The sequence below is a fragment of the Trypanosoma cruzi genome, genomic scaffold (assembly GCF_000209065.1).
Source record: "Trypanosoma cruzi strain CL Brener 1047053517145 genomic scaffold, whole genome shotgun sequence".
Classification (NCBI taxonomy): Eukaryota; Euglenozoa; class Kinetoplastea; order Trypanosomatida; family Trypanosomatidae; genus Trypanosoma; species Trypanosoma cruzi.
In genome coordinates this window covers 90,660-118,200 of record NW_001849571.1, presented here as the reverse complement: position 1 = coordinate 118,200, position 27,541 = coordinate 90,660, and the positions used below count along the sequence as shown (strand labels likewise).

The 27,541-nt window shown below is 51.3% G+C and overlaps 16 protein-coding genes across 16 annotated transcripts, besides 46 other annotated features; all 16 read left to right on the top strand.

Moving 5' to 3' along the window:
- Nucleotides 1-22,328: part of a sequence feature (heterozygous, Esmeraldo-like haplotype) that runs on past the window's edge.
- Nucleotides 52-1,689, top strand: Tc00.1047053511589.150 (hypothetical protein, conserved; the record flags this gene model as incomplete). The annotated part of the gene is made up of 1 exon (XM_810924.1): nucleotides 52-1,689. One exon carries the CDS (start codon nucleotides 52-54, stop codon nucleotides 1,687-1,689), a length of 1,638 nt encoding a protein of 545 aa, XP_816017.1.
- Nucleotides 1,714-1,742: a sequence feature (AT_rich).
- Nucleotides 1,858-1,900: a microsatellite.
- Nucleotides 2,268-2,299: a microsatellite.
- Nucleotides 2,318-3,217, top strand: Tc00.1047053511589.140 (phosphoenolpyruvate mutase, putative; the record flags this gene model as incomplete). Its single annotated transcript, XM_810923.1, has 1 exon — nucleotides 2,318-3,217. The coding sequence occupies one exon, from the start codon at nucleotides 2,318-2,320 to the stop codon at nucleotides 3,215-3,217; it is 900 nt and encodes a 299-aa protein (XP_816016.1).
- Nucleotides 3,231-3,284: a sequence feature (A-rich).
- Nucleotides 3,381-3,410: a microsatellite.
- Nucleotides 3,439-3,468: a microsatellite.
- Nucleotides 3,543-3,594: a microsatellite.
- Nucleotides 3,856-3,881: a microsatellite.
- Nucleotides 3,895-3,921: a microsatellite.
- Nucleotides 4,027-4,072: a microsatellite.
- On the top strand, nucleotides 4,108-4,896 carry Tc00.1047053511589.130 (14-3-3 protein, putative; the record flags this gene model as incomplete). The annotated part of the gene is made up of 1 exon (XM_810922.1): nucleotides 4,108-4,896. One exon carries the CDS (start codon nucleotides 4,108-4,110, stop codon nucleotides 4,894-4,896), a length of 789 nt encoding a protein of 262 aa, XP_816015.1.
- Nucleotides 4,909-4,962: a microsatellite.
- Nucleotides 5,070-5,095: a microsatellite.
- Nucleotides 5,128-5,253: a sequence feature (CT-rich).
- Nucleotides 5,335-5,436: a sequence feature (CT-rich).
- Nucleotides 5,684-5,712: a microsatellite.
- Nucleotides 5,860-5,891: a microsatellite.
- Nucleotides 6,094-6,130: a microsatellite.
- Nucleotides 6,227-6,267: a microsatellite.
- Nucleotides 6,437-6,474: a sequence feature (CT-rich).
- On the top strand, nucleotides 6,490-9,255 carry Tc00.1047053511589.120 (DNA topoisomerase III, putative; the record flags this gene model as incomplete). Its single annotated transcript, XM_810921.1, has 1 exon — nucleotides 6,490-9,255. The coding sequence occupies one exon, from the start codon at nucleotides 6,490-6,492 to the stop codon at nucleotides 9,253-9,255; it is 2,766 nt and encodes a 921-aa protein (XP_816014.1).
- Nucleotides 9,520-9,553: a microsatellite.
- Nucleotides 9,560-11,071, top strand: Tc00.1047053511589.110 (hypothetical protein, conserved; the record flags this gene model as incomplete). Its single annotated transcript, XM_810920.1, has 1 exon — nucleotides 9,560-11,071. One exon carries the CDS (start codon nucleotides 9,560-9,562, stop codon nucleotides 11,069-11,071), a length of 1,512 nt encoding a protein of 503 aa, XP_816013.1.
- Nucleotides 11,096-11,120: a microsatellite.
- Nucleotides 11,457-11,873, top strand: Tc00.1047053511589.100 (hypothetical protein, conserved; the record flags this gene model as incomplete). The annotated part of the gene is made up of 1 exon (XM_810919.1): nucleotides 11,457-11,873. One exon carries the CDS (start codon nucleotides 11,457-11,459, stop codon nucleotides 11,871-11,873), a length of 417 nt encoding a protein of 138 aa, XP_816012.1.
- Tc00.1047053511589.90 (hypothetical protein, conserved) lies at nucleotides 12,097-13,146 on the top strand (the record flags this gene model as incomplete). Its single annotated transcript, XM_810918.1, has 1 exon — nucleotides 12,097-13,146. The coding sequence occupies one exon, from the start codon at nucleotides 12,097-12,099 to the stop codon at nucleotides 13,144-13,146; it is 1,050 nt and encodes a 349-aa protein (XP_816011.1).
- Nucleotides 13,555-13,578: a microsatellite.
- Nucleotides 13,593-14,516, top strand: Tc00.1047053511589.80 (hypothetical protein, conserved; the record flags this gene model as incomplete). The annotated part of the gene is made up of 1 exon (XM_810917.1): nucleotides 13,593-14,516. One exon carries the CDS (start codon nucleotides 13,593-13,595, stop codon nucleotides 14,514-14,516), a length of 924 nt encoding a protein of 307 aa, XP_816010.1.
- Nucleotides 14,772-14,799: a microsatellite.
- Nucleotides 14,800-14,820: a microsatellite.
- Tc00.1047053511589.74 (uncharacterized protein) lies at nucleotides 14,834-16,294 on the top strand (the record flags this gene model as incomplete). Its single annotated transcript, XM_810935.1, has 1 exon — nucleotides 14,834-16,294. One exon carries the CDS (start codon nucleotides 14,834-14,836, stop codon nucleotides 16,292-16,294), a length of 1,461 nt encoding a protein of 486 aa, XP_816028.1.
- Nucleotides 16,555-16,580: a microsatellite.
- Nucleotides 16,660-16,684: a microsatellite.
- On the top strand, nucleotides 16,744-18,021 carry Tc00.1047053511589.70 (ADP-ribosylation factor GTPase activating protein, putative; the record flags this gene model as incomplete). Its single annotated transcript, XM_810916.1, has 1 exon — nucleotides 16,744-18,021. One exon carries the CDS (start codon nucleotides 16,744-16,746, stop codon nucleotides 18,019-18,021), a length of 1,278 nt encoding a protein of 425 aa, XP_816009.1.
- Nucleotides 18,062-18,090: a sequence feature (AT_rich).
- Nucleotides 18,168-18,187: a microsatellite.
- Nucleotides 18,313-18,383: a sequence feature (A-rich).
- On the top strand, nucleotides 18,486-19,139 carry Tc00.1047053511589.60 (hypothetical protein, conserved; the record flags this gene model as incomplete). The annotated part of the gene is made up of 1 exon (XM_810915.1): nucleotides 18,486-19,139. The coding sequence occupies one exon, from the start codon at nucleotides 18,486-18,488 to the stop codon at nucleotides 19,137-19,139; it is 654 nt and encodes a 217-aa protein (XP_816008.1).
- Nucleotides 19,391-20,188, top strand: Tc00.1047053511589.50 (cyclophilin-like protein, putative; the record flags this gene model as incomplete). Its single annotated transcript, XM_810914.1, has 1 exon — nucleotides 19,391-20,188. One exon carries the CDS (start codon nucleotides 19,391-19,393, stop codon nucleotides 20,186-20,188), a length of 798 nt encoding a protein of 265 aa, XP_816007.1.
- Nucleotides 19,497-19,573: a sequence feature (A-rich).
- Nucleotides 20,329-20,348: a microsatellite.
- Nucleotides 20,543-22,192, top strand: Tc00.1047053511589.40 (hypothetical protein, conserved; the record flags this gene model as incomplete). The annotated part of the gene is made up of 1 exon (XM_810913.1): nucleotides 20,543-22,192. One exon carries the CDS (start codon nucleotides 20,543-20,545, stop codon nucleotides 22,190-22,192), a length of 1,650 nt encoding a protein of 549 aa, XP_816006.1.
- Nucleotides 22,191-22,212: a microsatellite.
- Nucleotides 22,329-23,230: a sequence feature (haploid, Esmeraldo-like haplotype).
- Nucleotides 22,333-22,384: a sequence feature (CT-rich).
- Nucleotides 22,395-22,428: a microsatellite.
- Tc00.1047053511589.29 (hypothetical protein, conserved) lies at nucleotides 22,672-23,748 on the top strand (the record flags this gene model as incomplete). The annotated part of the gene is made up of 1 exon (XM_810937.1): nucleotides 22,672-23,748. One exon carries the CDS (start codon nucleotides 22,672-22,674, stop codon nucleotides 23,746-23,748), a length of 1,077 nt encoding a protein of 358 aa, XP_816030.1.
- Nucleotides 23,231-23,742: a sequence feature (haploid, non-Esmeraldo-like haplotype).
- Nucleotides 23,743-24,161: a sequence feature (heterozygous, non-Esmeraldo-like haplotype).
- Nucleotides 23,854-23,890: a microsatellite.
- On the top strand, nucleotides 23,920-24,906 carry Tc00.1047053511589.20 (uncharacterized protein; the record flags this gene model as incomplete). Its single annotated transcript, XM_810912.1, has 1 exon — nucleotides 23,920-24,906. One exon carries the CDS (start codon nucleotides 23,920-23,922, stop codon nucleotides 24,904-24,906), a length of 987 nt encoding a protein of 328 aa, XP_816005.1.
- Nucleotides 24,162-24,586: a sequence feature (areas merged during assembly that could not be assigned to a particular haplotype. This can correspond to areas where the two haplotypes were merged or to regions with more than two copies in the genome that were merged during assembly.).
- Nucleotides 24,587-27,541: a sequence feature (heterozygous, Esmeraldo-like haplotype).
- Nucleotides 25,625-25,700: a sequence feature (A-rich).
- Nucleotides 25,745-25,764: a microsatellite.
- On the top strand, nucleotides 25,821-26,471 carry Tc00.1047053511589.10 (ATP synthase, putative; the record flags this gene model as incomplete). Its single annotated transcript, XM_810911.1, has 1 exon — nucleotides 25,821-26,471. The coding sequence occupies one exon, from the start codon at nucleotides 25,821-25,823 to the stop codon at nucleotides 26,469-26,471; it is 651 nt and encodes a 216-aa protein (XP_816004.1).
- Nucleotides 26,566-26,618: a sequence feature (A-rich).
- Nucleotides 26,658-26,701: a microsatellite.
- Nucleotides 26,724-26,753: a microsatellite.

Here is a 27,541-nt window from a genome sequence, read left to right as displayed (position 1 = left end):
TGACGCGCTGCAGTGGTAGTGGTGGGGGTGGGGTGGTGGTGCACACGCGGGATGACGTCTTATGCGGAGCTTCTTGCTGCGTGCACGGAGTTTCAGGAGAACTTTGCCAGCCTCAATGGGAAGTACAACGCCGCGGTGCAGGAGGTGCGAAATGCGAAGGAGGCGAATGAGCGCCTTTCCAAGCAGCTTGAGGCTATGCGGAGCAGCGAGGACAAGCTGCAGCACACAATCCGTGAACTGAGGAAGGAGCTTCACGAGGCGCATGCGTACAAGGACCGCTACCTCGCGGCGAACGTGTCGGTGGAGCACCTCAAGGGAAGACTGGAAAACGCCCGACGCGCCGTCGCGGACAAAATGTTAGAGCACGAGCAGCAGGTAGAGCAGCTGCAGGGGCAAATGCGGGACCTCCTGCAGCGGGTGAGTGTCTGCGCGGACGCACAGACCACACAGAAGCTGAAGAAGCAAGTTGTGGAGCTGGAGGAACGGTGCGCGGAGCAAAGCGGTCACTTATTGGAGGAGAAGGAGCGCGGCAGTCAGCAGTTGCTGGCGGCCCACACAGCCCTGCGTGAGCAGCAGGCCCGCAACCTCGAACTGGAGCAGCGCTGCCGCACATTAGAGGCGGAGATTACGCAGATGCGTTCTGTCGTGCGGCGATCAGCAGACCTGCAGAATGAGGCTGCCGTCGCGAGGGAGAAGAGTGCGTCCGACGCGCGGAGGGCCGTCATGCAGGCGGAGTCCGTCGCAGCGGAGCTCCGTGAGACGCGAGCGAGGCTTGGCGCGGTTGTGGCGCAGCACGCGGAGGAGATGGAGGCGGCAAAATCTGCGGCGGATGAGGAGAAGTCGCAGCTCCTTGAGCGTGTAAGTCAGCTCTCCGCTGCCGTGGATGACGCCGTCGCGTCACGCAACGCGGAGCAGGAGCGGTATGCGGTGCTGCAGCGCTCCCTTCACGAGCGTGTCGAGGCGGTGCGGACGGAGACGCGGTTGGAGGTGACGGCGCTTCAGAAGTTGCTTTCTGACGCCCGTGCCGAGGGGCAGCAATTGGCATGGCGCGTTGAACAAACGAAAATGGAGCTGGAGGAGAGCAGACGCGCGGTGCAGCAGCGGGAGGCGAAGCTTGAGAGTTGCGCCGCGGACTTGAGGCAGTTGCAGACGCGGCTGGATGCCGTCACGCAGCGGGAGGCGTGGCTGTCGGCGGAGCGGGACCACCAGCTGGCACAACTCGCCGCGGCCCGCGAACAGGCGCAGCATTTGGCGGCGTCGCAGCGGGCACATGAGGAAAGCAATCTCGCTGGGGAGCGGCTGCGCATTCAGCTGCAGTTTCTCGAGGAGGAATTGCAGGGGGCGCGTCGCCTTGCGGAGGCCTCCGATTCACATGTGAGGGACATTGAGGAGGCGGCGGAGCGACGGCTGCGTGCCCTGCGCAGCGAACTGAAAAGTGTCAAGAAAAACGCCCGGGCGGAGCGGGCGAAGGCGGACGCCGTGCGACGTCGGTTGGTGCAGGCGCTACTGGAGCGTGAGGCGAATGTGTTGCCGCAGATATGTTTGCAGACTCAGCGGCCGCATGAGACGGCTGCGACTGCGCCTGAGCAGCAACGGCCTGCTGTGGGGTTGGATGTGTTGACGCTACTTCGTGGACAGACCGAGCAGGCGGCGGCGCTGCACCACCGACTTGTAGAGCTGTCGAGGTGACTTCCCGCCCATGTCCATTCTGACTATTATTATTGTTATTATATTATTTTTAACATCATACCCAATGGCATCGCTACTAGAAATAACGCACGGTGACACTCCTTTTAGTATTTATAACATAATGAGATGCAACTCGTTTTGAGCATAGATGCATTATCTTCGTACGAGCACACACACATACACACATACATACATACATAAATACATACATGAGAAAAAAAATATATATTTCTTCTTTACTCACTTGATGTTCACATGGAACAACGCATACATGTGTCCATTTCTCTTTCTCTCTGTGTGTGAATGAGTGAGATATTGAGGGGCACACGCGGGATGCGCATTTTAGAAGAATGCTTAATTATTAAGCTTATATATATCTATATATACTCATTGTACTCCCTGTTTCTTTAGCCTTCCATGGCCACGCAAATTGCCGTCATATATATTTGTGTGTTAATGGAACGACTGCTATTAATATCTTCTTGTTGCTTTTATGTGATTTTGTCTACGGTGTAATGGGTCGAAGATACGCTGGAAGGTTAGAGAATTATAAATAATAGATAATAACTAGATAAATAAATAATAATAATAATAATAATAATAATAATAAAAGGCATATCTTTTCCATATGCGTCACTGCTGTGGTCTGCCACAGAAGGCAAGGATGTTAAAGTCCATGCTGCGCTCCAAGGAGCTGAGTTTCCTGATGGAGGCGCACAACGGTCTTTCCGCTCGCATTGTGGAGGAGACGGGATTTAAAGCAATTTGGGCCTCGGGTCTCTCGATATCCGCCCAAATGGGGTTCCGCGACAACAACGAAGCGAGTTGGACGCAGGTGTGTGATGTTGCCGAGCAGATGAGTGATGCGACAAGTATTCCCATCCTGCTGGATGCCGACACGGGCTACGGAAACTTCAATAACGCTAGGCTGCTCGTGCGGAAGCTGGAGAAGAATGGCGTGGCCGGTGCCTGCGTAGAGGACAAACTCTTCCCCAAGACGAATAGTCTGCTGGATGAGAGGGGGGCACAGCCGCTCGCGGATGTGAAGGAGTTTGCGCTGAAGATTCGCGCCATGAAGGACACACAAACAGATGAAAACTTTTGCGTTGTGGCACGCGTCGAGTCCTTCATTGCTGGCTGGCCACTGGAGGAGGCATTGAAGCGTGCCACGGCGTATGCCGAGGCGGGTGCCGACGCCGTACTCATTCATAGCAAGAAGAAGGACTCCTCCGAGATTGACGCCTTCATGGCCCATTGGGACAATAAGACGCCTGTTGTCATTGTGCCCACCAGCTACGCCAGCGTCCCGTGCGCCCACTTCCGCGAGATCGGGATTAGCACCGTCATATGGGCGAACCACAACCTGCGGGCCTGCATTGCCGCCATGCAGGCCTCGACGCGGATGATATTTGAGCAGGAGTCGGTTGTAGCGGTGGGAAAGAACATTGCGCCGGTGAAGGAGATCTTCCGACTGCAGCGGCTTCCCGAATATCTTGAGGCGGAGGAAATGTACTTGCCGAAGAAATAAATTACTCTCTCCCTTTTCTTTTTTTTTTCCTTTCCGTTTTTCTTTTATGTTTTTCTTTTTTCTTTTTGCCTTCGCGCCATTGCATTTGTTTTGCTGGCGCGCGTGGTTGGGCTGAGGAAGGCGCTGGCTGGGAGGGAAGTGCGGCTCACGGAGAGTGTGGGGAGAAGAGGAAGAAGAGGAGGAGGAGGAGGAGACGACGACACATGCGAGAGTTCCTCCTCTTCTTTTTTTTTTTTTTTTTGTTTGTTTTTCTGCTGAACGGCCCTTCGCGTGGCCCTCACGGGGAAATGGACAAATTTGTGTGCGCCCCCTTCCTGCGTGACTTTTTTTTTTTTTGTTTATTTGTTTTTTTCCCTTCTGTTTGTTTGTTTGCGTGTGGAGTTCGCCGCCCCCCCCCCCCTTTTTTTTTTTTTTTCATCTGCGCGCTGCTGCGCCCGCCTCTTCCCTTTTCCTTCGCCTGCCGCCTGCCGCCTGCCGCTTGTGTGCTGTCATCCCCTCCCCCCCTCTTTCCCTCCCTTGTCTTCTCCCAACACACACACACACAAACGGGTGTGGGCGCCACAACACCGCGAGAGAAGAGAAGCAACAAAAAGTCTTTTATTTTTAAAGGCAAGCGACACGCACACATACACACACAAAAATAAATAAATAAATAAATAAATAATCTCCCCTCCCCACAGCAGCAGCCGCAGCAGCAGCAGCAGACGACGGCAGGATCGGGGGCGACAAAAATAAACGGGGACCGCTGACAGGAAGAAAGAGAAAAAGAGAAAAAAGGGGTGCCAACGCATCACTGACACGTAAATAGGAAAAAAAAAAAAAAAAAAAAAGAAAAACAACAACAACAATAAAAAACAATTGTCGTGTTTATTACCGCGAATTATTAAACAATGGCGGAAGGAATCAAGTGGCACAACGCGGCTATTCAGGACGAGCTCGTCCCAAAGAAGAGCCCACTGGAGTTCAAGCTCCCCGACAGTGCGAAGGAGCTTGTGTTCATGGCGAAGCTCACAGAAGAGGCGGAGCGCTATGACGAGATGGTGCTGTGCATGCGCAAGCTGGTGAAGTTGAACAGCGAGCTCGACACGGAGGAGCGCAATCTCCTCTCCATGGCCTACAAGAACGTCATTGGCTCCCGCCGCAATGCTTGGCGTATCATCACCTCCATTGAGAGCCGTGAAAGTGCGAGGGAAAAGAGCGAGAACCTACAACTCATTGCCTCACTGCGGAAGGAGTTCGAGGCGGAGCTCGCGGCGATCTGCGACGACCTGCTTGCACTGCTGGACACGTACCTCATCCCCGCCTCGCAGGGCGGCGAGGTGAAGGTGTTCTACCTCAAGATGAAGGGCGACTACCACCGCTACTACGCCGAGATTGCGCCGGAGGCAGGGCAGCGACAGGCCGCCCTTGACGCATACGCAAAGGCGACGGAGGTGGCGAATTCATCACTCGCGTCGACGCACCCGATACGTCTTGGCCTTGCGCTGAACTTCTCTGTCTTTTATTACGAGATCATGAAGGAGCATGAGAAGGGCTTTCAGCTCGCACGCCAGGCGTACGATGAGGCCGTCACGGAGCTCGAGACCCTTGATGACGAGGCGTACCGCGAGTCGAACCTCATTGTGCGCCTGCTGCGCGACAATTTGAACCTCTGGACGGATGAACAGCCATCCAGTTGAGGGGACGGGACCCAAACGCACAGACAGGCAGACAGGCAGAGAGAGACGGAGAGAGACAGAGAGATACCACCGCCACCACGCCGGGCTGCACACGACGACGTTGCACCCACACATTGAGGAGGGGGGCGGGACACGCTGACGTAAAATGAATTGACTGAAATCAGAGAAGAAACCAAACAAACAAACAAACAAACAAACAGGAGATTGTGTGGAATAATGAAGGAAACGAAGAGAGAGGAGGAAAAAGAAAAGAAAAAAAACAAAAAAACAACAAAAAACAAAATGAAAGGGGGAAAAAAAAGGGAAAAGAAGAAACGAAGGAAAGAAAGAAAGAAAGAAAGAGAGAGAGAGAAAGAAGGGGAGACGCACCTGAAATGCGGTATGTGTGGTAGATCCATTATCAGCAATACGAATATCATCAAAGCAGACAAGTGAGTGGAAGAGGAGGCGGAGGAGCAAAAACGAATGCGAAAAAGAAGAAGAAGAGGAAAAACAACAACGAAGGAAGGAAAGCAAAATAATAAAATAAAATGAAAAAAATCTTATATCTATATCTCTATATATTAAGAGAAGGCCAGCGTGAGGAAGAAGCAGAGAGGGGTTGAAGGGATGGAAGGCGAGGAAGAAGATGGGGCTGTTGTACAGCGCAGTACAGACACCCGCAAAGGAATAAATATCTATCGACGCATAGACGGGGGAGAGGTGGCTGGGCGGCAAGATGGACATGAATTTCCCCCCCCCACTTTTTTTTCTGTGTGTCTGCTCCTGTGTGAATGCACTTGGGACTAAAGGAAAAGAAAAGAAAAGAAAAAAAAAAATGGAGAAGAACGAGAGAGAGGGGGGGCGGAGAAGAAAACAGGAGGCGGGCGGCGAGTTTGTTGACAATTAGAGGGGGGAAAGCAAAGTAGGGATGGGCGCAGTAGGAGCCGCATGCCTTTGGCTTTCTTCTTGTGACACACACACATACATATATATTTATGTATATTTATATATATGTTATGTGTTCTCTTTTTTATCTTGTCAACATTGTGACATCGGCAGCGTCGTTGTTGCTTGTGTTGCTTCGGCCGTTACTTTGTTTACGTGCTTCCTTTTTTTTTGGCCCACTTCTCCCCACCTTTTTTTTTTTTTTCTTTGGGAAGGGGTTTGGCCTTACAACTCCTTTTTACGCTCTTTTTTTTTTTTCTTTTTCCCCCTTTTGTTTTTTCTTCATTTATTTATTTATTTATTTATTATTTGTGTTCTCCTTTTTATTCTAGCTTGTCATTTTGTGCCACCACTCTTTGGAGCTCTTTGTCGCTGATTATTTTTCAAAAAAAAAAAAAGGTATTCTCTCACTATCTTACTTTTTCTCTCTCTCTCTCTCTCTCTATGTGTGTGTGTGTTTACGTATGTTTGTGTGTTTGCAGGCAATCCTCTTGTTTGCTGCCAGCCCCTTTTGCTTCTCATTGTTGCTACTTTCCCCTTTTCCATCCCACACGCACACCAATTCACATGCAGACCGAAGGACAGACAGACACACACATACATACACGCGCAAAGAGAGAGAGAGAGAGAGAGAGGAGGGAGAGGAGGGAGGGGATTGGTCGGGTGATGCCGACATGGTTGAATGTTGCAGAGAAGCCAAGCGTTGCGAAGGAGTTATCGTTAGTTTTGTCCAACGGCACTTGCAAGATGGGCAACTCCCTCTCCCGCTTCAACCCCGTTTTTGAGTTTGACTTTGAGGGGAAGCAGATGCTCTGCACCTCCGTTGCTGGGCACTTGATGAACGACGAGTTCCCGCCGGAGACAAGGAGTTGGCAGAACTACCCGCTCGTCAATCTGTTCACCGCCAGCATCACGAAGCACGTGAAGCCGGAGATGGAGCCGGTGAAGAAGAACTTGGAGGCGCTCGGCAGGCGGGCCTCAAATTTGGTGCTGTGGATGGATTGCGACCGCGAGGGGGAAAATATTTGTTTTGAGGTGATGCAGGTGGTTCAGGGGGTCAACAGGAGCATCAGCATCTGCCGGGCACATTTCTCCGCGCTGACGAGACGGGATTTATTATCGGCGGTGCGGAGCCTCAAGGCACCGAACAAAGCCCTCTCAGACGCGGTGGAGGCACGACAAGAAATTGACCTGCGCATTGGCGCCGTCTTCTCGCGCTTTCAGACCATCAAATTCCGTGATGCATTTAGCGGGATGCCACGTGTACTCAGCTTTGGGCCGTGCCAGATCCCGACGCTCGGGTTTGTCGTTCGCCGCCACCGGGAGCGGGAGGGATTTGTGCAGGAGGACTTTTTTACTTTGGTGATGCGTCACGGGCAAACTGTCTTCCACGGCTGCCGGGGGTCTGTATTTGATCAGCTCGCAGCAACACTCGTGTTGGAGACGATGTTGGAGTCGGCCGGCCCAAACGCCGAGGCGCTGGTCGTGGATGTCGTGCGACGGCCCACCAGACGACATCCGCCTGTTCCACTGGCCACCGTTGCGCTGCAGAAGCTGGCAGCCACGCATTTGCATATTTCATCGGAGCAATGCATGACGTGGGCAGAGTCCTTGTACCAGGAGGGATTCATCTCTTATCCCCGCACAGAGACAGATTCCTTCTCTTTTACGGACGATGAGCTGAGGGAGATTGCGGGGGTGCAGCGCGACAACCCGGAGGTTGCAGACTACGTGGGTGCCATGCTGGACGATTCCTCAAACAAGTTTCGTCGGCCTCTCAAGGGTGGTCACGACGACAAGGCGCATCCCCCCATCTACCCGACCAAATTGATGCCGGCCAGGCACGACAACAGGAGCGCGCTGTACAATCTCATTGTCCGGCATTTTCTTGCCTGTCTCTCGCCAGATGCGGTGGCTGCCACGACGGCTGTGACTGCAGTGTTCGGAGAAGAGAAATTCACAACTTCTGGCACGGCGATTCTTGAGAAGGGATGGCTCGAGGTGTACCCGTATGAACGATGGCACAGTACCTGCCTACCGGCCTACCAGCAGGGCGAACGTTTTGTTCCGAAGGATATTAGTCTTGAAAAGCATCGAACAACACCCCCACCGCACCTCACTGAGACAGCTCTTATTGCCCTCATGGATGAGCACGGCATTGGGACCGATGCCACGATAGCACAGCACATCAAAACCGTTCTTGATAGGGGGTATGTGAAGCGTGAAGGTTCTTTTTTGGTCCCTACCGCTTTGGGTATCGCACTGGCCTCGGCGTACGAGGTGATTGGACTCTTGAGTCTTCTTCAGCCACAGTTGCGAGCACAAATGGAGCTTGCCATGTCCGATATTGTCTCGGGGAAGGCCAGTAAAGCACAAGTGGTCGATGCCGCGGTTAAACTTTATACTGAGGTCTTCCAGAAGTTGTCTTTGGGAAGTAAGGAGATGTATGAGGAGTTGTGCTGTCATCTTTCTCCCGCTGCACCACAGACGTCAGGTACACATGCGTATGGCACAGGTCGCATTGAAAAGCGTCGATTGGTGCACTGTGGGGTCTGTAAGAATCCTATGGATCTCATCGAGCAAACAGAGGGTGAACGTGACACTTGGTGTGTGCGTTGTCATACATGTCTTAAGGACTACCGAGTACCAAATGGCCGCCTTAATCAGTTAAGTTCATGTGGACAGTCGTGTATCCTTTGTGGCTTTGGTGTCCTTGAAATTCGAAATACAGAGAAGCAGACTTCATACACGGTATGTCCGTACTGTTTTACATCGCCGCCTCCCGGCACTGACATGGAGTCTTTTACAGGGTTTCGTTGTTTTCAGTGTCTTGCCGACTGCCCGTTGGCGAAGGGAATTGAAAGTGTGGCTATCGCGCGGTGTAGTGCGTGCAAACAGAATGATATTCGTTTGTGCACCGGCTCAAGAGGAGCCTTCTTGAGTTGTCGTGGCTTTCCTGGTTGCACTTTTTCTGTGACCCTCCCGTGGGCGAAGGGAGTTCGTCCAACTCCGACGATGCGTTGCGCATCGTGTCAGGCTGTTATGCTCCAGTTTAATTTTGGTGGTATGCCGAGTGTCCCCGGCCTGGAGGAGGGTGATTGCGTGTGTGTCTTCTGCGATGGCCGTTTGCAGGACTACATCTCGGTGAAGGGAGGGTTTACGCGGGGCAATGACCATACAGCAGATCGTGAGCATGCGAACCAACAACAGCAACAACCACAACAAGAGCATCCGGCACCCTACAGTTTGCCTTCTTTAAGAGGAAGGGAGGCAAATATCCGGAGTAAACCGGCGAAGGGGAGCGCCACCGGCACCTTGTGTGAGTGTGGTGTACCCGCGAAGCAGCTGGTGTCGAGGAAGGAAGTCTCTAAGGGGAAGCGATTTCTCACATGTGCTGCTCGAAAGTGTTCCTTTTTCCAGTGGCTAGATTGATGCCTGCGACATTAGAGAGATATTCACATGGACGTTGCCGTTTTTTTTTTTTTTTTTGTCTCTCTGTGTGTGTATGTTTTTCTGCGTGGTGTTTTTTTGTTGTTGCTGTCATTATTTCCTTGGTGGAAAGCGGGAGAAGGGGAGTGGTGTGGTTTAAAGCATGAATGATTCCTTCAAGGATCTGCATCTACTTATTTCTGCTCTCCGTTGTTGGTGGGAGTGATAAACTGTAGGATCACGGTGTAGAGTCTCTATCTCTATCTCTGTGTGTGTGTGTGTGTGTGTGTGTGTGTTGTGTTGGGAAATGGAGGGGGAGGGAAATAGAGAAAAGGAAACAAAAGTTATAAAGTCTAGGGGTCTTACATGTAGTAACTGCTCGGCGACGGATCATCTTCGTAGGGACTGTCCGTTGGTGACGTGCCGGGCCTGTGGACGACTGGGGCATTTCAAGGAGGACTGCCCGAGTGAAAAGAAGCGTGCACGGGCGGAGGAGGACGGCGAAGTGTCTGTTTGTCGAAGCTGCGGATCCTCGAGGCATGTGAAAGCCAGTTGTCCGCTTCGTTCTCAGTCTGTCGAATGTTTTCAGTGTCACCAACGGGGCCATATGGCGCCGACTTGCCCTTTGACCCGCTGTTTTAACTGCGGTAGTTACGGCCATAGTTCTCAGCTCTGCTACAGCAGACCACTTTGCTTTCACTGTTCTTTAGCCGGGCACCGATCCACGGACTGCCCCATGAAGCCAAAGGGCCGTGTTTGCTACCGCTGCAAGGAGCCTGGACACGAGATGGCAGAGTGCACCCAGACGGCGTTGTGTCATATGTGTAATCAGGCTGGACACCTTGTTGCCCAGTGTCCGGAGGCCGTTTGCAATCTTTGCCACGAAAGGGGTCACACAGCGAGCGCCTGTTTAAAGTCTCGATTTATCAATTACAAAGCTCCGCATTCCATCGAGAGTTGCGAGGGGCCATTTCTGGTCAAGGAACACGCAGATGGCAGTTCAGCGGGAGAGGCGTCTTTGAACGATAGCGAGGGCGAGCATGAAAAGCGGTGTCAGTTGAACCCAACCTCCACGTCCCCTTCGGAAGTTGTGCCTGCGTTTGTATCAAGCAATTTGAAGCGTGACGGCCGTGTTGCTGTTATTGTTGATGGGGGCTACTTTGAACGCATTTTGAAGGGTCACGACCGCCGCGATGAGGAGCAGTACAAACTTACCGTGGAGGTTCTGCGCTACACCCTGGACTTTATTGGAGACATATTTCAGAAGGATCCCGTCGCGTACTGGTTTGACACGGATCCAGCTGCCATGACGGAGTACATTGAGAACTCCATGCCTCTGCCACACAGGGAAAAGGCATTTCGTGAAAGCCATCTTCGCAAACGACTGCTGTTGGACGAGATGAATAGCGGCCGCCAACTGGGCAACGTCGTCTCTCGTCTCATTGGACGAATGAAGCGGCAGAAAGGGTACACCCGCGATGGACCTCGACATGTGTGGGTTCAAACAGGCGTTGATGTCGCCATGGCAACTTGTGTCATTGAAATATTTCTCTATCGACAGTTTGAACAGGTGGTGCTTCTCTGCGGTGACGCTGACTTGTACCCCGCTATTCAGTATTGCCACACCCAACGGCGTAGTTCCCCTGTGTTGGAGAAGTCGAATCCGGTGCGGGTGTGTGGCACATCGAAGTCCATTTCGAAGCTTTATGGAAAGGACCAAGACCTCAGCGATTTTCTTCCACGCATTCTCCTAGACGCACCTTCCCATACGGAGAAGGAAAGAGAGATTGTGTTTCCAACGTATAGTGTCTTTTTGTAGTTCAGTATATGGTCAGAATGAACGTATTTATTTATTTATTTATTTATTTTAATTTTTATTTTTATTTTTGAAGTTTTTGCGTACGGGTGGTGGCGGGGGACAAAAGGAAAATAAGGGTCGCACGAGGAACTGAGAACAATTACGAGATGGGTGGAGGGAGGGAAAGAAGCGGATAATAATTAAAATTCCAGCCCGTCCACACAGTAATGGGGGGCTACCGAGCGGATCACCGCTCCGCAATACCCTGCGATCGCTGTAGTTTTATGGCATTTATGCTCTTTTCCCTTTTTTCTTTCTTCCTCTTATTTTTGTATTTGCATGCACACGTGCACGCATCCCTCACCACTGCCTCTCTCATTGTTCATGGAAGAGGGTTAGCCTTTTGATGAGTGATATTTTGGGCAAGAACCAACAAACGACACCTGTAGGCGTCCCAGTGACATACTACGAAACATGCCGGCGCATTGAGTACCTGGCGTCCCTTGGGATGCCTCAGGTGACACCATACACGGAGCCCACGAAGCCACTCGTGGCGACGTTACCAGAGCCGAGGGAGCTGCTGCTGGGGGAGGGAACTCCGCTTTCCCCGCCGTCGCCAGTATTGCTCCCTGTGGAACCTCGGCGAACTGTCACGCCTTCCATTACGTCGACATTGAGAGGGACATGCCGTAAAAAACCGGAGCTTGACAAGTTTGACATGGATGCTGCCTATGCTGCCTTTATACAGCGATTGGAACTGAAGTTGGACGAGGAGGAAGCGAATAATCCTAAAGAACTTGGCTCGGCGAGTCCTTCGCAATGAATGGATGCACGGCTCAGACCGTGCAACAACAGTTTATTCACGGCTTCCGGTTGCTCACGCGATCACACGCATTTTTTTTTTGTCTTGTGCAGTTTGTCGGAGCTCTTTTTTCCAAACGCGCGTGCATCACTTTGTGTCTGTTTTCCTTTTTTTCTTTTTTTTTTTGCGCTTTGCCAGGGCTGAGGGGTCTGTACGGGTAGGTGAGACGCAAGGAGGGGGAGTCATGGGCGCCGTGGAGGATGAGGAGGACTGCCCGGAGCTCATCAGCGCCAAAGTCCCGGTCACAATCCTGACGGGGTTTCTCGGCAGCGGCAAAACAACGCTGCTCCACTACGTGCTTTCCGCCGAACACCACCTCCGCATTGCTGTCATTGTGAACGAGTTCGAGTTTGGCAAGACGATCGAGAAGGGGTTGACCCTCAAAAGTTCCCAGAAGCCGGACGACGAGTGGCTGGAGCTGAACAACGGCTGCATGTGCTGCACGGCCCAGTCTCAGACGGTGAAGGCGCTGGAGAGCCTCATGGCGCGAAAGGGAACATTTGACCTGGTGCTGGTGGAGACATCCGGCCTCGCCGACCCCGGTCCGGTCGCCGCCATGTTCTGGCAGGATGAAGCCGTGTGTGGATCACTGTTTCTCTCGGGAATCCTGACACTGGTTGATGCGAAGAACATATGTAGGTACTTGCATGACCCGGTGGTATCGGGGGAGGCGGCGCGGCAGATCCTCATGGCGGACCGCGTCATTCTCAACAAGTGCGACATTGCAACGGAAGAGGAGCAGGGCCGTGCGCTGGCGGAGGTAAGGTGCATCAACCCTGTTGTGCAGGTGATCCACTCCTCTTTCTCCAGGCTGGAGAACCTGCAGGAGATTTTGTTTTTGAACACAACACGCCGGCTCGTGGAACTGGGACACTTGCACCAGGATGCTCCTTCAGGCATCACAGCCGTCTCACTGGAGTTCTTTGAGCAGCCGAATTTCTTGGCTTTGCGTGACACAGGTGATGTGGACTTGATATGCAGGGATCTGCTCTACAAGGATCACGATCCACCGTTTGAAGTGGTGCGGTCCAAGGCGGCGCTTTGGGTGAAGAAGGCAGGGCAATATTCCCTCCTACAACTCCAAACAATCGGGGAACTCTTTGACGTCAGACCAATGGAGGGACAAAGCGTTCCAATGGGCTGCTCACGTGTGCTCATCCTGGGCAAGCAACTTGACAAGGATGTTCTGAGGAACATTTTCCTTCGTTACATGCGGGGCGATGCGGATCCGTGAAGCTGCGTGGGGTTCTGTGTGGGTATCGGAATCATGTTTTGTCGCTGTTGGTGAGAGGTGTTATCAAGAGGATGGGAGGGGGAAATAAACGCATGTCGGCACGTCGTCCCCGCTGCGTGTGTGTGTGTGTGTGTCTCGCCAATTCACCTTTTTAATTATTCTCATGAGATGAGCGAACGGAAGCGGAAACAGATAGCAAAATTTTTTTTTTTACCTTTTCTTAAAAGGGAGGAGTACGAGATTTACAACTCTACTTTTGTTTCTTCTCTAAGAAACACACACAAATAGAGAGAGAGAGAGAAAGAGAGTGAACGAAAAAAAAATTATGTTCTTGTGTGGATGCATAAACGACCAATATATTCCTCTCTTGGTTTTTTTCTCTTGCCATCTCTCTCCGTCAGCAAACGCAAAAAAAAAAAAAAAAAGAAAAAAGAGGGTACGTAGTCATGGAGGAGAGGTTCCTGAAGACTCGTGCGGAGCGGGAAGAGGCGCGGCAGCAGAAGACGGCTGTTCCCTCCTCCGTCACGTGGGACAAGTTGGAGTTTGAGCAGCAGGCCAGGGACTTTGAGCGGGACGTCATGCAATTTATTGCCGACGGTGGTGCCCGTGCTGCTCAGGAGGTCGTGAACCGCTTTAAACTGCTTGTGCAGGAGGCCACAAGCAACAACGTGCTGACGTCTCACGAAATGGCCAGGTCAAATGCGACCCTCTCACGACTTCAGGGGCTTATTGATGCCAAGCGTGACACAACGAATCGAGCGAAGGCATTTAAATTCTCTTCTCAACCAAAGGCGAAGGGTGGAGTGATTATGGAGATGCAGGCTGCAGCTTCTGCAACGCAGAGGAGCAACGAGGAGCAAAGTCATGCTAGCAATGTGTACGGATATGCCCGTGACCGGACCCTTTTCGTTGGGCCATCGAAGGCCGTGTTCTTGCGAGCGTGTGAGAATTGTGAGATATTGATCCTGCCCGTCCCCGGAACCGTGTTTATCTCTGACTGCAAAAACTGCAGGGTATACGTTGCATGCCACCAGCTTCGGCTAAAAAACGCCATGAGTATCGATGTTTACGTCTGGTGTGCATCGACGCCGATTATCGAGTGCTGCAGCGAGATGCGGTTTGGGCCTTACAGTTGTTGGACAGGACTTCTTCATTCGACGGTGGAGGGGCACAATTACGCCACGCACGAAGAGTGGGTGGGGCGTGTCGGGGAGCAGCGAATCGATGAGCACACGGCAAACTCGTATAAAACAATCGATGACTTTCAATGGCTTAGAAAGACACCCAGCCCGCACTGGAGTGTTTTGCCGCAGGAGGAGTGGGCAATGAGTACAGAGCGTTTTATTCAAGGGGAACCGCCGGCAAAGTAAACCCGTCGCACGTCCTCCAAAAGGGGGGATTCGCTCCACAGTTGTATTTGTAATCCTCCCGTCCTATTTATGTACTGCGGCCGCCGTATGGGCTGCGAGGGGGTTTTCGTGCTTTGTATTTGGGCGCGGGAGTGAAAAAAAAAATAATAAAACAAATAAGAGTGAATAGGAATTACAGAAACACACACATGCACGCCGATTTCTGTGTGTATGTGCGTGTTTGCACAACATCTTTTTTCTCTTTTTTTTTTTTTTTGTGTGTGTGTGTGTGTGTGTGCATGTGCTTGTTTTTTTATTTTTATTTGTTAAGAGTTTAAATGGGAAGTGAAAAAATGCAAATGCGACTAATGATGCTGCTTCTGCTGCTTGTGGTGGGGCTGCCTTACGCAGTCAGCGGGCAGGGTTTGACGCTACAAAGGGTTGCAATACTTGCTCGGAACGGCGCACGGGGCCTATCGAGTCTCAGGGATGGAAAAATAAGTTGTGATGCATGCGAGTTATCTCCTGTGGGGGAAGAAATGTCTTTCCGACTTGGCGAGTTTCTTCTGTCACGCTACGGCAATTTACTGAACCTTGGCAACCACCTCAACACAACAGTTGTGTCGTTTCGTGCTGAAGAGACATCAAGGACGATTGCCATGGGACAAGGCGTTACGTTGGGCATGTTTCCCCGAGCATTACCGCTTGTGAAGTACACTCCTCAGCGGAATGACGAGGTGCTGGCCTTTACGAAGAGCTGGCCGTCATGGATCCTGCAGGAAGTATGGAAGTCCAGCTCTCATTTGGATAACGCATGGCTCTCGGAGAAACTTAACGAGGAGGATATTAAAACCATTTCTCGTTTTCTCCCACCCGACAACGAGGGATTGTGCAAAAGTTTACCGTCGCTGTGTGCGCTCTACGTCTACGACAGTTGGTGTGTCAATGCCTCCGAGGGACGCACGGATGCCACTTTGCAACCGCTGTTGGCCGCCCTGGGGGCTGTTAGTCGCCGCCTTCTTTGGCGCCTGTACGGTGCGGACCCCGGAGATTCAATCAAAAAACACATGGGTCCCTTGGCCGGTCCGTTTCTTCGCGAGGTGATGTCAAGTTTTTCCTCCAACGACAACAAGGCCCGTCTTGCCTTCTACGTTGGGTCAATGCCGGTGGTATTCGCTGCGCTCAGCGGGTTGGGTGTCTTTGACGCGAAGAACACGCTGACAGTGGGTGGCACTCCTTTGCCGCAGTTTGGTGATGCCATCGCGTTTGAGTACAAGACCACAGGAACACAGCAATACGTTCAGGTTTATCAGATCACTTGGACTTCAGGAGGCCCAGGCAGCCGCGGCTACACGGGCAAACCACTTGACGTTAAGTGCATGGACGCAGAAGGCAATACGTACATGTCCAGCACCGCTGTTAACGGTTGCCCCATGGGGGACATGCAACGCTATTTCAGCTCTCTTGGCGCTGCCGATGGTCAGTGCTTTGTCACCGATTCTGCTCTTGCAGACGCTAGCTGCGACGGCGACGCCGCACCCCCCGTTGATTCACTCTGCTATATGTACCGCTCAAAGTGCCCAGGGTTACAATGCGGTTCTGTTCCCGATGCAATAGCCGACCCGTCTCGTGGTTTTTCGTGCCAAGACCCACGCATGAAAGAAAATGCGTCGTATCTTTCAGCTTTTACTGTGGCCGTTTGGGCCCCTTCCCTGCTCACTGGTGCTACGCTTGGCCTTTACCTCTCTGACCGCATTCGGCCTTGGCTTTGCCTTAAAAGGAGATCTGCCGAGTTGTAGAGGCACAGGTTCTGCCTGGAGTTGATTTTGGTTCTCCTTCCTCTCCCCTCCACTATTAAATGATAGTAGCAGCAGTTGTATTTGCCAAAGAAGATATGGTGATCAACGCAGTGCCAAATGTGCACGCATATAAGAAGTAGGGAATTGCTGGCAGAAGCGGATAGGACCTCTCATCATAGTCGTCATCCTGCTGAGCTGCCAATAACGTGGTGATGATATCTTTGGTTTGTGGCTTTTTTTTTTTTTTTCCCGTTTGGATCATATATATATATATATATATATATATTTCTTTTTTGCTTTATGCTCCTTCTTGCTGGTGCGTTATTTGTTGTGTTTGTTTTGGCGCTATTGGGGCACTTGATAACTTTTTTTTTCTTTTTTTTTTTTTTTGCGTGTTTCTTTTGCCTGCCAGAAGCGAGAACGATATTAGGGAGGCGAAGAACGCAACGATGAATCCGCTTGCGCGGCGGGTGGAGCGCAACAGGGACGAGGTGCGGAAACTATCGCAGAAGAATGGGAACCGCTTCTGCATCGATTGCGGCATACGAGGGCCACTTTACGTGGTGACCAACTTTCGTGTTTTTGTCTGCTCAACATGTGCCGCGTTGCACCGCTCGCTGCAGCACAAAGTGAAGGGAATATCCATGACGGAGTTTACCGACGAGGAGGTTGCCTGCTTGAACGTCGGCGGCAACGACAGGGCGGCGAGGGTGTGGCTCGCCAGCTATGAGAATAATAAGCCCCCACACGGCAGCGATATTGCCGTCAGGGACTTTATTGTGAGTGCTTTTGAAAACATGGCATACGTCAATCGTGAGGAATTGGAGCGATTTCAAAATGATTTGAAGGCAGTTGGCACCGGAGCGCCCTGCTGCCATTTGCCACACACGATGAATCTGCCTTTACCGGAGCACGGGCCGCAGCGGCCACTGACATCGTTGCCGCCGGAGCAGCCAACAAAAGAAAAGCCATTGCCGCTAGAGCCACCGTCCTCTTCGACGGGGTTGCAGGATTTGTCTTCCGCTCCGAGGCCGCAGGTGGAGTTATTTGAACAGTCGACGCCACAAACTTCGTCATCTGCTCCCGTCAATGTTTCTGCGCCTACAACAGATGACGATTTCTTTGCCGACTTTGTAGCCGCTGCCGCACCGCCTGCTTCCAGCGTCACGGCAGATGTTCCCACTACACAGAGGCCGCTCGATGGCTGGCTCAATTCCGTTACCTCTGGAAATCCGCACGTCAATATTCCGGTTTCCATTCCCCCGGGCGTTACAATGGGGCCTGTACCCTACTCGACTTCTCAACCATTATCTGCTGGACAAATGGAGTATTCGCCAAACATGTTATCTCAGCCCGGATTTCAGGGTCCATTTGGCGTGCAGCAAGAGGGATACGGCGGAATGACACGTGGTAATTTCTTTCAGCCACAACCACAGCCACAACCACAACCACAACCACAACAATTTCAATATGCCTTTTCTATGGGTCCTCCAGCGGGGCCCAATGGCGTGCCCTACCAAGCACCGACTGCTCAGGGCCAGACGCCTTCAGGGGGTTCTGCGACGCTGATGAATATGTGCGGGGTGGACTTCTTTCAGGAACTTCCCGCAAATCCGTGGGGAAATTTCAATTCTCCTGAATCAACGAAAACGGAGCCAGTGAAAACAAAAAGCGAGCCACAAAATGATGCATTTGCCTCTTTAGACCCCTTTATTGGTAAATGGTGAGGCAAAACAGCATTTCACGTGTCGGTTATTGCCTTCCTACTTAAATATTTTTTTTTTTTTTGTATTTATGTGTATCTGTGTATGTCGTTTGGTAAAAACTGTTATTTTCTACTTGTTGTTAGCAGTGGTGTGGGTTGAGCTCCAGGTTTTTTTTTTTTTTTTTTTTGGTCAGTGGTGTGTTTGTGTGCTGCTGTGCATGCGCTTTTTGAGTGCTGACCTTGTGGAAAGGAAGGGAACTCCCCTGTTCGGATCTCTTTCCTTCACCCGTCTCTTGTCAGTTCAAGCACATCCTTCCTTTTTGTTTTTTATTTCATTTTTGGTCTGTTTATAATTATTTTTGAAGGTTTTTTTTTTTTTTTTTTGGCTTGCCTGGTGCTCGTCCCAACCGGGTGTATTAGGCAAACCTGTGAAAAGAAAAGAGGGCCGGAGTGGGTGGGCTTCTTCGCTGGAAATTGCGGGTAGCCATGGCGAATAGCGCGATGCCGTGGGCATATCAGGCCGTCCTGAGTTATTCTCGCATGAACGCAGCCGCTAATCGGGGCGGTGTGTTGCGGGCCGCCAAGTGCGGGGGTTTGTCCCTGGAACAACGGTCACCGGCCCCGAACCTTCTCCTCTCGCAGTCGGCCAATGACGTTCGGCGTGCTGTTTGGCTGCTCCACCGTCCCAGTGGTGTGCTGGGACTCGTGGTCAGCCCTCGGCCGGGCACGCACTACGGCTCCATGCCTCACGAGGCGGCTCCTTTGGGCTCCCCAGGCGTGAAGCGAGTGATGCGCCACCTGCGCTCCCTCTCATTCCGGGTGGCGGGCGATGGCCCGACGTGCCCGCCCATGGTGGTTCATAAGAATCACTTAATTGGCTGGTGCCTTGGCGGAAAGGCCGCCCCCCTTTACGCACACACCATAGACGAAATTGCACGGCTGAAGCCAGGGCGAATAAAGACGTTGTCACCCGAAAATGCCTTTGTGTGCGTCAACTACTATGAGTGGGAAGACTGGCGGGAGGTGTCGATGGAGCCTGGCTGGTCGTGGCATCACGCGGATGAGCACATCGCCAACGGTCTGGTAAGCGGCCAACTGTCCCCCGACGAGCTCCACAATTTGGCCGCCGAGGTGGCATAGGGCAATGAATGACCGTCAATCAAAAGAGCCAAACAACAACAACAAGAAGAAGGGTGCTTCGGCAGCGAAAAAAAACTCATCACGGGATAAGCACGCATTCAGGTCATACGAAAGGAACTTCCATAGAAAACACGCACCAACGCGTATAAATATAGACATATAGATAAATACATTAGAATTTCGAGACGAGAAGGCAAAGGATACATACGAATAAACAACAAAAACAACAACAAACAACAACGAAAAAAAGAATGGGGGAAAATGACATGGGAAGCAATGGCTCTCAACGGAGAGGGAGGACGAAAAGTGAAAAGGGGTGGCCGACGCATATGTTTTTGCGTTCACTGTTTTTGTGCCTTTTTCTATTCTTTTTTTTTTATTTTTATTTTTTTTTGCATGTATGCGTTTTTCTTTTTTTTCTTTCTTTTTTTTTTGAAGGAATTAAGAAGATGTTGCATTCAAGCAGGCACCATTTGGCGTCTGCCGGACGTGTTTTTATGGATGTCGCAATTGGCTCCTGCTCGCCCAAAAGAATTGAATACGAACTCTTTACTCGCAAGTGCCCTGTGGCTGTGGAAAACTTTGTGAAGCTTTGTACGGGGGAAAACGTCTTGCCGCGTGTGCCAAGCACCGCCGGCATGGGCGACCCCTCGTTTGGGGACCAATTTCTTCCGCAAGTCACTTACAAGAATTCTACCTTTCATCGTGTGCACAGGGGCTATCTTATTCAGGGCGGGGATGTTGTGAGTGGCCAAGGAACAGAGCAGCTGTCTATATACGGCGAAACATTTGATGCTCCGGATGAAGTGAGTTCATCGGTTTTTGACCAACGCGGTCTTGTTGGCACGGCGGTGAGTGCGCCTCATCTCAACGGCTCTCAGTTTTTTATTCTCACGGCAAAAGAGGCTCCTCACTTAAACGGGACGTGCATTTGTTTTGGGCGTGTTGTTAAGGGGTTTGACGCCGTTGAGGAAATTGAGCGCGTGCCGTTGACGCCTTCTGGCTTCCCCTCGCGCAGGGTAACCATCGTGGACTGTGGGAGGCTGTAATGGCTGCACATCGTCGCGGGAGGGAGAAGGAGAAACACAGCGACAATAAGAGCCCGCTCATCCTCGTGCTTTACGGCATACTGGCATGGGGACAAGCATGCCGCCTTCCTCTTTCTTCATTGTTTCTCACGCATCCTTGCTTTTTTTTTTTTTTTTTTTTGGTGTGTGTATGTGTGTGTGCTGCTTGTGTTGCGTGGAGGCATCTTCTCCCACTGGCCACCACCGATTCTCCACTTTTTTTTTTCTTTTTTGGACTAATGACTTTTATTCCTTTGTGCTATTCTCATTGATGCAAATAATTTTCCTGCGGCGGCTGGCCGTGTTATATTTCTTTCCGGAAAGGAAGGGAAAGAGATGGATGCGGAGGGCATACCAATGCGGTACTCCCCAGGGGTACTTATCGGCAACTGGTACGAGGAGATGCGTGTCCGGGAGGATAAGGTAACATTTTACAGGTCTTCGTACCAAACAGATAAGACGCATTGGGGTGCAACGTTGAATCTGAGCGAGGAGACGTATTTGGACGGGTTGAAGGACTTTGTTCTGCTTGGCCAGTCACTTCAATTGGTGAATGTCGCCACCGAGGCAGCGTTGGCTCTGGATATGGCACCAAAATTTTCCCCAAAGCCGAATCATTATTTAGTGACCGCGGTGGACACCCCTCAACCGCAGGTGCGCTCCACATGGGTTCTTCACCGAGCAAAGGACGAGAACAATATCGCCTACACAAAGCAGCTAAAGGAGGAAAATGTGCTACATTACGGTCAGCATGTGCGTATTGCCAACGAAGAGGCCTCTTTGGACGGCTTCTGTTATCTAAATTCCGGGGTTCTCGACATTGGCCACCCGGGTAAACAGCCACTGACGGCGGTACTTGGCGCAAACAAAGATAACGTGTTTGTTATTGTGAAACCTGGTGAAAAACGTGATGACATCCGCGATGGCGGCCCTGTGCGTTTGGGCGATGCGGTTGCCTTGTTTCACGCTTCTACGAATCGGCCTATTTGTTGCACCAAGAGTTTAAAAAATACGTCGTTTGGATACGAGTTTGAGGTGAGTTGCGCCTTTTCGGGTAACAAACACTCCAGGTCGCTGGCTGCTGTGGCATTGCATCCTGAAAATTTGTTTATAATTGGAGGCTCAACGCACAAGGCCCGGACGAATATACCGGCATCTGTGAACACATCGCTGAAGTCTTCTTCTGGTCTTTCCAATAAAATGTTGTCGATGAGCAGCGGCATTGGGTTGGAACTTATCATGGCGCGTATTCGTGAGGGCTCGCTGCGCTTTGGCGGCCGATTGGGCTTCCGTACGCTGTCGAAGGCCCTGGGAACCGCGTGCAATGAACAACGCACGACTCTGCTCAACCGTGAGCAGATCCACCACAGTATCCGTCTCATGGGAGTGGCAATTCAACCGATGGAGTTGGATGCCATTTTTAAACGTTTTGATCGTGACGGGAATGGTCTCATTGTTGCTCAGCAGCTCCTTCGTGAACTGCGGGGGGAATTGCCGCCCCATCGTCTTGACGCGGTCATCTGTGCCTTCCAGCTGCTTACCATTGAGGGCGGTGGGTCCGTCGAGTACAAGGACATGCTGAACCTTTTCAAGTTTAACGTCTTTTTACAGCCTGACGTTGAGGAGGGCGTTATAAGTTGCGAGGAGGCCATATTTGATTTTATTAACTGTTGGCCTGGAAAGAATGACACTTCTACAGTGACTCTAGAGGACTTTGTAGCGTATTACACGGATGTCTCACCAGCCATTGAAAACGATGAGCGATTTGTGACGACGGTGCAACGGTCCTGGACGATACCAGAGACTGACGCCTACAGAAGTGGACGACCAAGACGACATGTCACAGTGATTCACACAGACGATACGGCGGAGACCATTGAAATTCCGGATTCTTTGGTATTAAATCTCCATGATTTCGTTGCCGTTCGGGATGTGTTGTTACAGCATGGCGTGAAGGACATCAAAGAAATACAGACGAATATGTAGAGAGAGAGAGAGAGAGAGAGTCTCTTTTTTTTTTTTTTGTATGTGTGTGTGTGTGGCTACCCTTGAGCCATTCCAACAATGTAATTATGTATCATCCCCCCCCCCCCCCTGTGGGAGGACACTGACGGAAGCGCAGGAGTGGAAGAGTGAAATAACAGAAAGAAACAGGGGAAAAAAGAAAAAAGAAAAAAACAGGTTTTGCTTTTTTCTTTTTTCTTTTCTCTTTTTTTTTTTTTGGGGGGGGGGGTATATATTTATATGCGTTTATGCTGCACAATGTGCAACGTCGTGTGAAGATAATGACGACTCTCAAACTTTCACCATTTTTAAAAAGTGAGTTTTTTTTTTTTGCACGTTTCATCATGTGTTATTATTTCTATTGTTATTCACACATGCGTGCGCGCATAATTGCATACATCCGCCCCCCCCCCCCCCTCCCTTTTTTTTTTTTTTTTTTTGTTTGCTTGTTTTCCAATAAGATGGAGGTGGTGTGTGACGGTGTGCCATGCCGTGTGGAGGTGAGGGGATACGTGATTTCATGCACACCCTTGGAGGGAGATGGGGCCGCTCCAGCTTCTGTTTTTTCACGTTCTGAAATCAACCAGCTGCTGCGTTCCCGGCGGGATCAGGCATCCGCGAAGGTTGTTGTTGGCTCCAAGAGCATCACGATGCGTTTTGTAGATCCCCACGACCGGGAGCGGTTCATTGACGAGTTGCAAAGCATGGAGTCTGCTGGGGGAGACGGTGGGCAGTGGGTGGCATCCACCATCTGCCAGACGGCTGTGGATTTGGGCCTGCTTGACGAGGCGGCGTTGGATGCACTGATCAAGGAGGAGTTTCCACGCGGTGTTGTGGTGGCCTTTGACGCCATTGGCTCGCTTTTCGACCCGAAGACATTCAAACTCTGCCCCATAACGGACCAGTTGGAAAGCGATATTTTTCGCCAGTTGCCGGTCCTTGCGAAAATATTTGAGCGCAGGGTGACGGATGAGGAGACAAGGCAACGTTTTTGGGAGGCGGTGGTGCGAAAGTACTTCTGCTTCTCACGCACCTTTCTGGAGGAAGAAATGCGGGAGCTGGAGCCGGAGGAGACGGCGGCGCCTGCTCCTGCTGGAGGAGAAGAGATGGGTCTATCGAGCATCAATGTCATGTCAGGCAGGGCCCTTCCCAAAGTGAGGTCGTCCGTTCTGCACGAATTGGGCCCCGCAGAGGCGTCGCAGTCGGTGGGGCCGTACTTCCACGCACGTCTTTTTTGTGGGCAGCCGATAACATCACGCCGAGTTGGGAAGAGCCGACGATGCGATGTTCACCCCCCGCATGCCTTTAAGGAGGTTTCCCGGCCGCCATCTGTTTCTTGGGTGATGCCAAAAGAGAGCACCAACCGAGAAACCCTTGAGCTACTCAGAAGGTTTTGGCGCAGCAACGTGAGCCAAAAGAAGGCGTTGCGGTCCAAATTGGATAATGTTAACAATAGCAGCGGTAGTTTCTTGCAGCGTCAGTGTATTCTGCGGGCGAGGGAGTTTATTAGGGAGTTGGGTCCTGAGGAAGGCTGCTGATGGAAATGGAGGGTAAACTATTTGTATTTCTTGCATCACGTTTCTTGGGAGTGCCACACATTGGGGCACGCATTGCTTTGAACACCTCTAACCTTTTTTCTGTTTACACTCACCCATGCACACACACACACACACACACACATCTACAGGTGTTTTTTTTCAAGGACTGCGATGAGTATCTCGTGGAAGGTAATTGACTTCTGTCGACACTTTGGGGTTGATATTCCTTCCGATTCCGAACACGCCCGGCCTGCAACTGCACATCTTCTTTTTAATCAACTTGCACGGAAGGGTGGCGTATCGCTGAACGACGCCACGGCCAGGCTGAGATTACAGAACGAGGTGGAGGGCATTCTCCAGGAGGAGGGACTGGATGACGGGACGATCGCGCTTAGTTTCTTGAGAGGGCAACAGACGGCGGTGAATCCCGAAAAATTGCGGGAATGTGTAGCAAGCTTTCTTACCGATAGACGACAGCTTGCGGGTGATACAACACCGGTTGGCAAGCGCAAGGAGGGATCGGGGGCTCAGGCAAAGGGGAGGCAATCTTTGCCGCTGCTGGAGGGAGCCGGCCTTGACGCTATTTGGCGGGGGTTGGTGTCGATAGAAGCAGCCCTTTTTTCCACCGCGGTGGATTTGAGCCGCAAAAGTAACGAACTTCACCAGCGTGAGGAGGCGTTGGAGGCGCGGGCACGCGTAATGGAGAGTGCGGAGGCTGATCTTCTGAAGAGCAAATCGGAGCAACAGAACGAGATGCGGACGATAGAAGCGGAGCTGGAGAGGCAGCGAATGGCCCTGCTGGTCGAAGCTGCAAAGTTGGAGGAGCGGCGGGTACAACTGACGAGGATGGAGGAGGAGTTGAACGCCCGTTCGAAGGAAACTCGTCTTGCGGAGGAGGCTGTCGCTGCTGAGAGTACGGCACTCAAGGCTGAGCAGGCAAAGCTGATGGTAGTTCGGGCGACTCTCGAGCAGGATCGCAGGCAATGCAATGAGGTGGCGCACGGCTTCATTGATCGTGAGCGGCGTCTTAAAGAAACGGAAAAGTTGTTGGTGCAAGCCAAAGATGAACTTACGGCATACGAGAGATTTCTCACGCGCATGAGGGAGAAGAAAGGATCTGGGAAGGAAAGGGGAGGAGGGAGAGAAAGGTTGGCGTGAGGGGGAAATGTATATGAGTACGTGTTGTCTTCCTCTCTTCAGTGGCTGAGTAACAGACGTGTGTTACTCGTGTTTTCTCTACGCGTCTCTTCTTTTTTTTTTTTTGGTTTTCTGGCGAATTGGGACCGAAAGGTGGCGAAGAAAAAGGGGAAGATGGATGCCGTGTACCGTTTAATGTACACACTGGCTTGGGTCTACGGTGTGGCAAGCTGGTGCATGTGTTTTTACGTCTTTTTCTCCTCTGGCGAGGGGTGCCGTTGGTTCACGACGCTGCAGAATTATCTTCTTCTTCTGGGCGCGACGGGGGCTGCAGCCGCCGTGCCTTTTTTTGAAGTTCCTTCGGCCACCATTTTTATTACTTTTAGCGGATGGTCCTTTTATGCGATGCTCGTGAGCGCTCACTACTGGCGCTTTAAACTCTGGAGACGTCATGTCATCCCGGTGAATGCGCCACTGATGTTTCTCTTCTTGTGGGAGGTAGAGAGAGCGGTGGGAGGATGGCGTGCAATGAAGGCATCCGTTTTTGCTTAAAGCACGCATACATGCCGGCGATATATATATATATTTCTTTGTTTAACTAATGTTCTCCCCCGCATTCATTGCTGTGGGCGACGGCTGCGAGAATACATCTGCGTGTAGCTTCTGCCACTGCGGCGGCCACACACGCACACACACAACGTGTGGTGGTATTTGTGTGTGGGATTCTTATGCCGAGGAATTTGTTTTATTTGTTTATTCTTTTTGCCATTTTGCGGTTTCTTCTTCTTATTTTTTTTTCTCTTTTTTTTATTATTCCTCATAAAAAAAGGTAAGCAAAGAAGCAAGAGGAGGTGCGTTCTTTTTATTTTTATTTTTATTGTTTTGGTTTGGTACTGAGGCATTTTTACCCGCCCCTTGCAACATCATTAGCCAAGATGAGTGAGGCACGCCAGATTCAGAGCATGATTGACTTCATTGAGCGCGAGGCGCAGGAGCGGGCGGAGGAGCTCGACGCCGCCGCTCAGGAGGAGTATGATGTGGAGAAGATGCGTTTGGTTGAGGTGGAAAAGGTGAAGGTGCGGGCCAGCACGGAGCAGAAGAAGAAGCAGGTGGACATTGACCGCAGGGTCGCGAGGGCAAACTTCTCCAAGACGCAGCGGCTGCGTGTCATGGAGGAGAGGTCGAGGATCATGGATGAACTGAGGGAGAACACGCGGCGGAAGATTGCTGCATTTGTGAAGGACACTAGCAGGTACAAAAAACTTCTTCTTGACCTCATTCATCAGGCGCTTCTTGCGGTGCGGACGGATGCCGTCATTCAGTCCCGGAAGGAGGATGAGGCCGCGGTGCAAGGCATGATCAAGGACGCAGAGGAGTGGTACAGGAAGACGGTAGGATCGAAGATAACCGTGACGCCGAGCAAAGAATATCTCAACACGGAAGAGGCCTGGGGTGGCGTCATTGTCACGTCTCATGATGGTCATATCATATGTAACTTGACGCTTTCATGCAGGATGAGGAATTGCTTTGAAGATCAGCTTCCTGCGATACGGTACTATCTTTTTAACTCTGAAGCATCCGTTTAACGTTATGAGTACATTGTTCACGGCTTACTGGTGTAACAAGGCCGTGACACAGCGGTGAGTAGGATCGGAAGAAGGAGAATTGAAATGGATGGAATTTTCCTTCTTTTTTTTTTGTTTTTTTGTTTTGTTTCCTCTTGTGTGTTCTTTAGAAGTAACATGGTGAGTGCGGTTTTGTATGGACATGAAATATATTTAAAAATAAATATACATACATATATATATATATATATGATGGTGTGAATAGATAAATATTGTGTGTGTGTGTGTATGTGTATGTGTGTGGGTACAAGGGTTAGGAGAACACCCCTGCACTGGGGGAATTGAGTCGACATGACGGCTCTAATTTTCTGTGGTTGCCGTTATTTTGTCTTTTTACTCTTTTAAACCGCACAGCATGAGTGAGGCATCGCAGTTCGATGTGTCTCAATTAGAAGTTCGGCTAGGGGAACTTGAGACAATATGGAGGGGCGTAAGGGAGCTCTCGCTGCCCCTGACATCAGCGCATCGTCGGTCATCGCTTCGCCCAAGATCCGCCTCGCCATCCACGAAGCCTCGAACTCAGAGTCGATCTTCAGCCATCACGCCAAACGCTCCGCCTCGACATCCAAGCCCGTCACTTCGTGCACGGCGGCAACAAACTGTGGGGGGGAGGGAAAGTGACGCCCAGGGGCGACGGAATAGACGTCGGGAATCGGTCCGGGCTGCAGCTGTGGAGCGGAGCGGCCTTTCGTTGCCTCCTTCCACCACCCGAAGCCGCTCAAAGAGTCCGGTGACCGTACCAGTGCAGCGCAATGGAGTGGCGGGAGGAAATAGCAGCGACATGATTCCCAAGAGTTCCTCGTCGGGAGGTTTGCCCCCGCTGGAAACGGGCATTTTGCGACAAGCCCCACGCTTTTGTCTTAGTTGCGGTTTTGCGAGGCCGCGTGTGACAGCTCGCTTTTGCCAAAACTGTGGGAATCAGCTTTGACAGAGATAAACGTGAAACATTTGCCATAACGGGCGGCCTGCGTGTGTGTTTCTCTCTCTCTCTCTATCTGTGTGTGCGTGTGTGTGCTTGTAGTCAACACGTG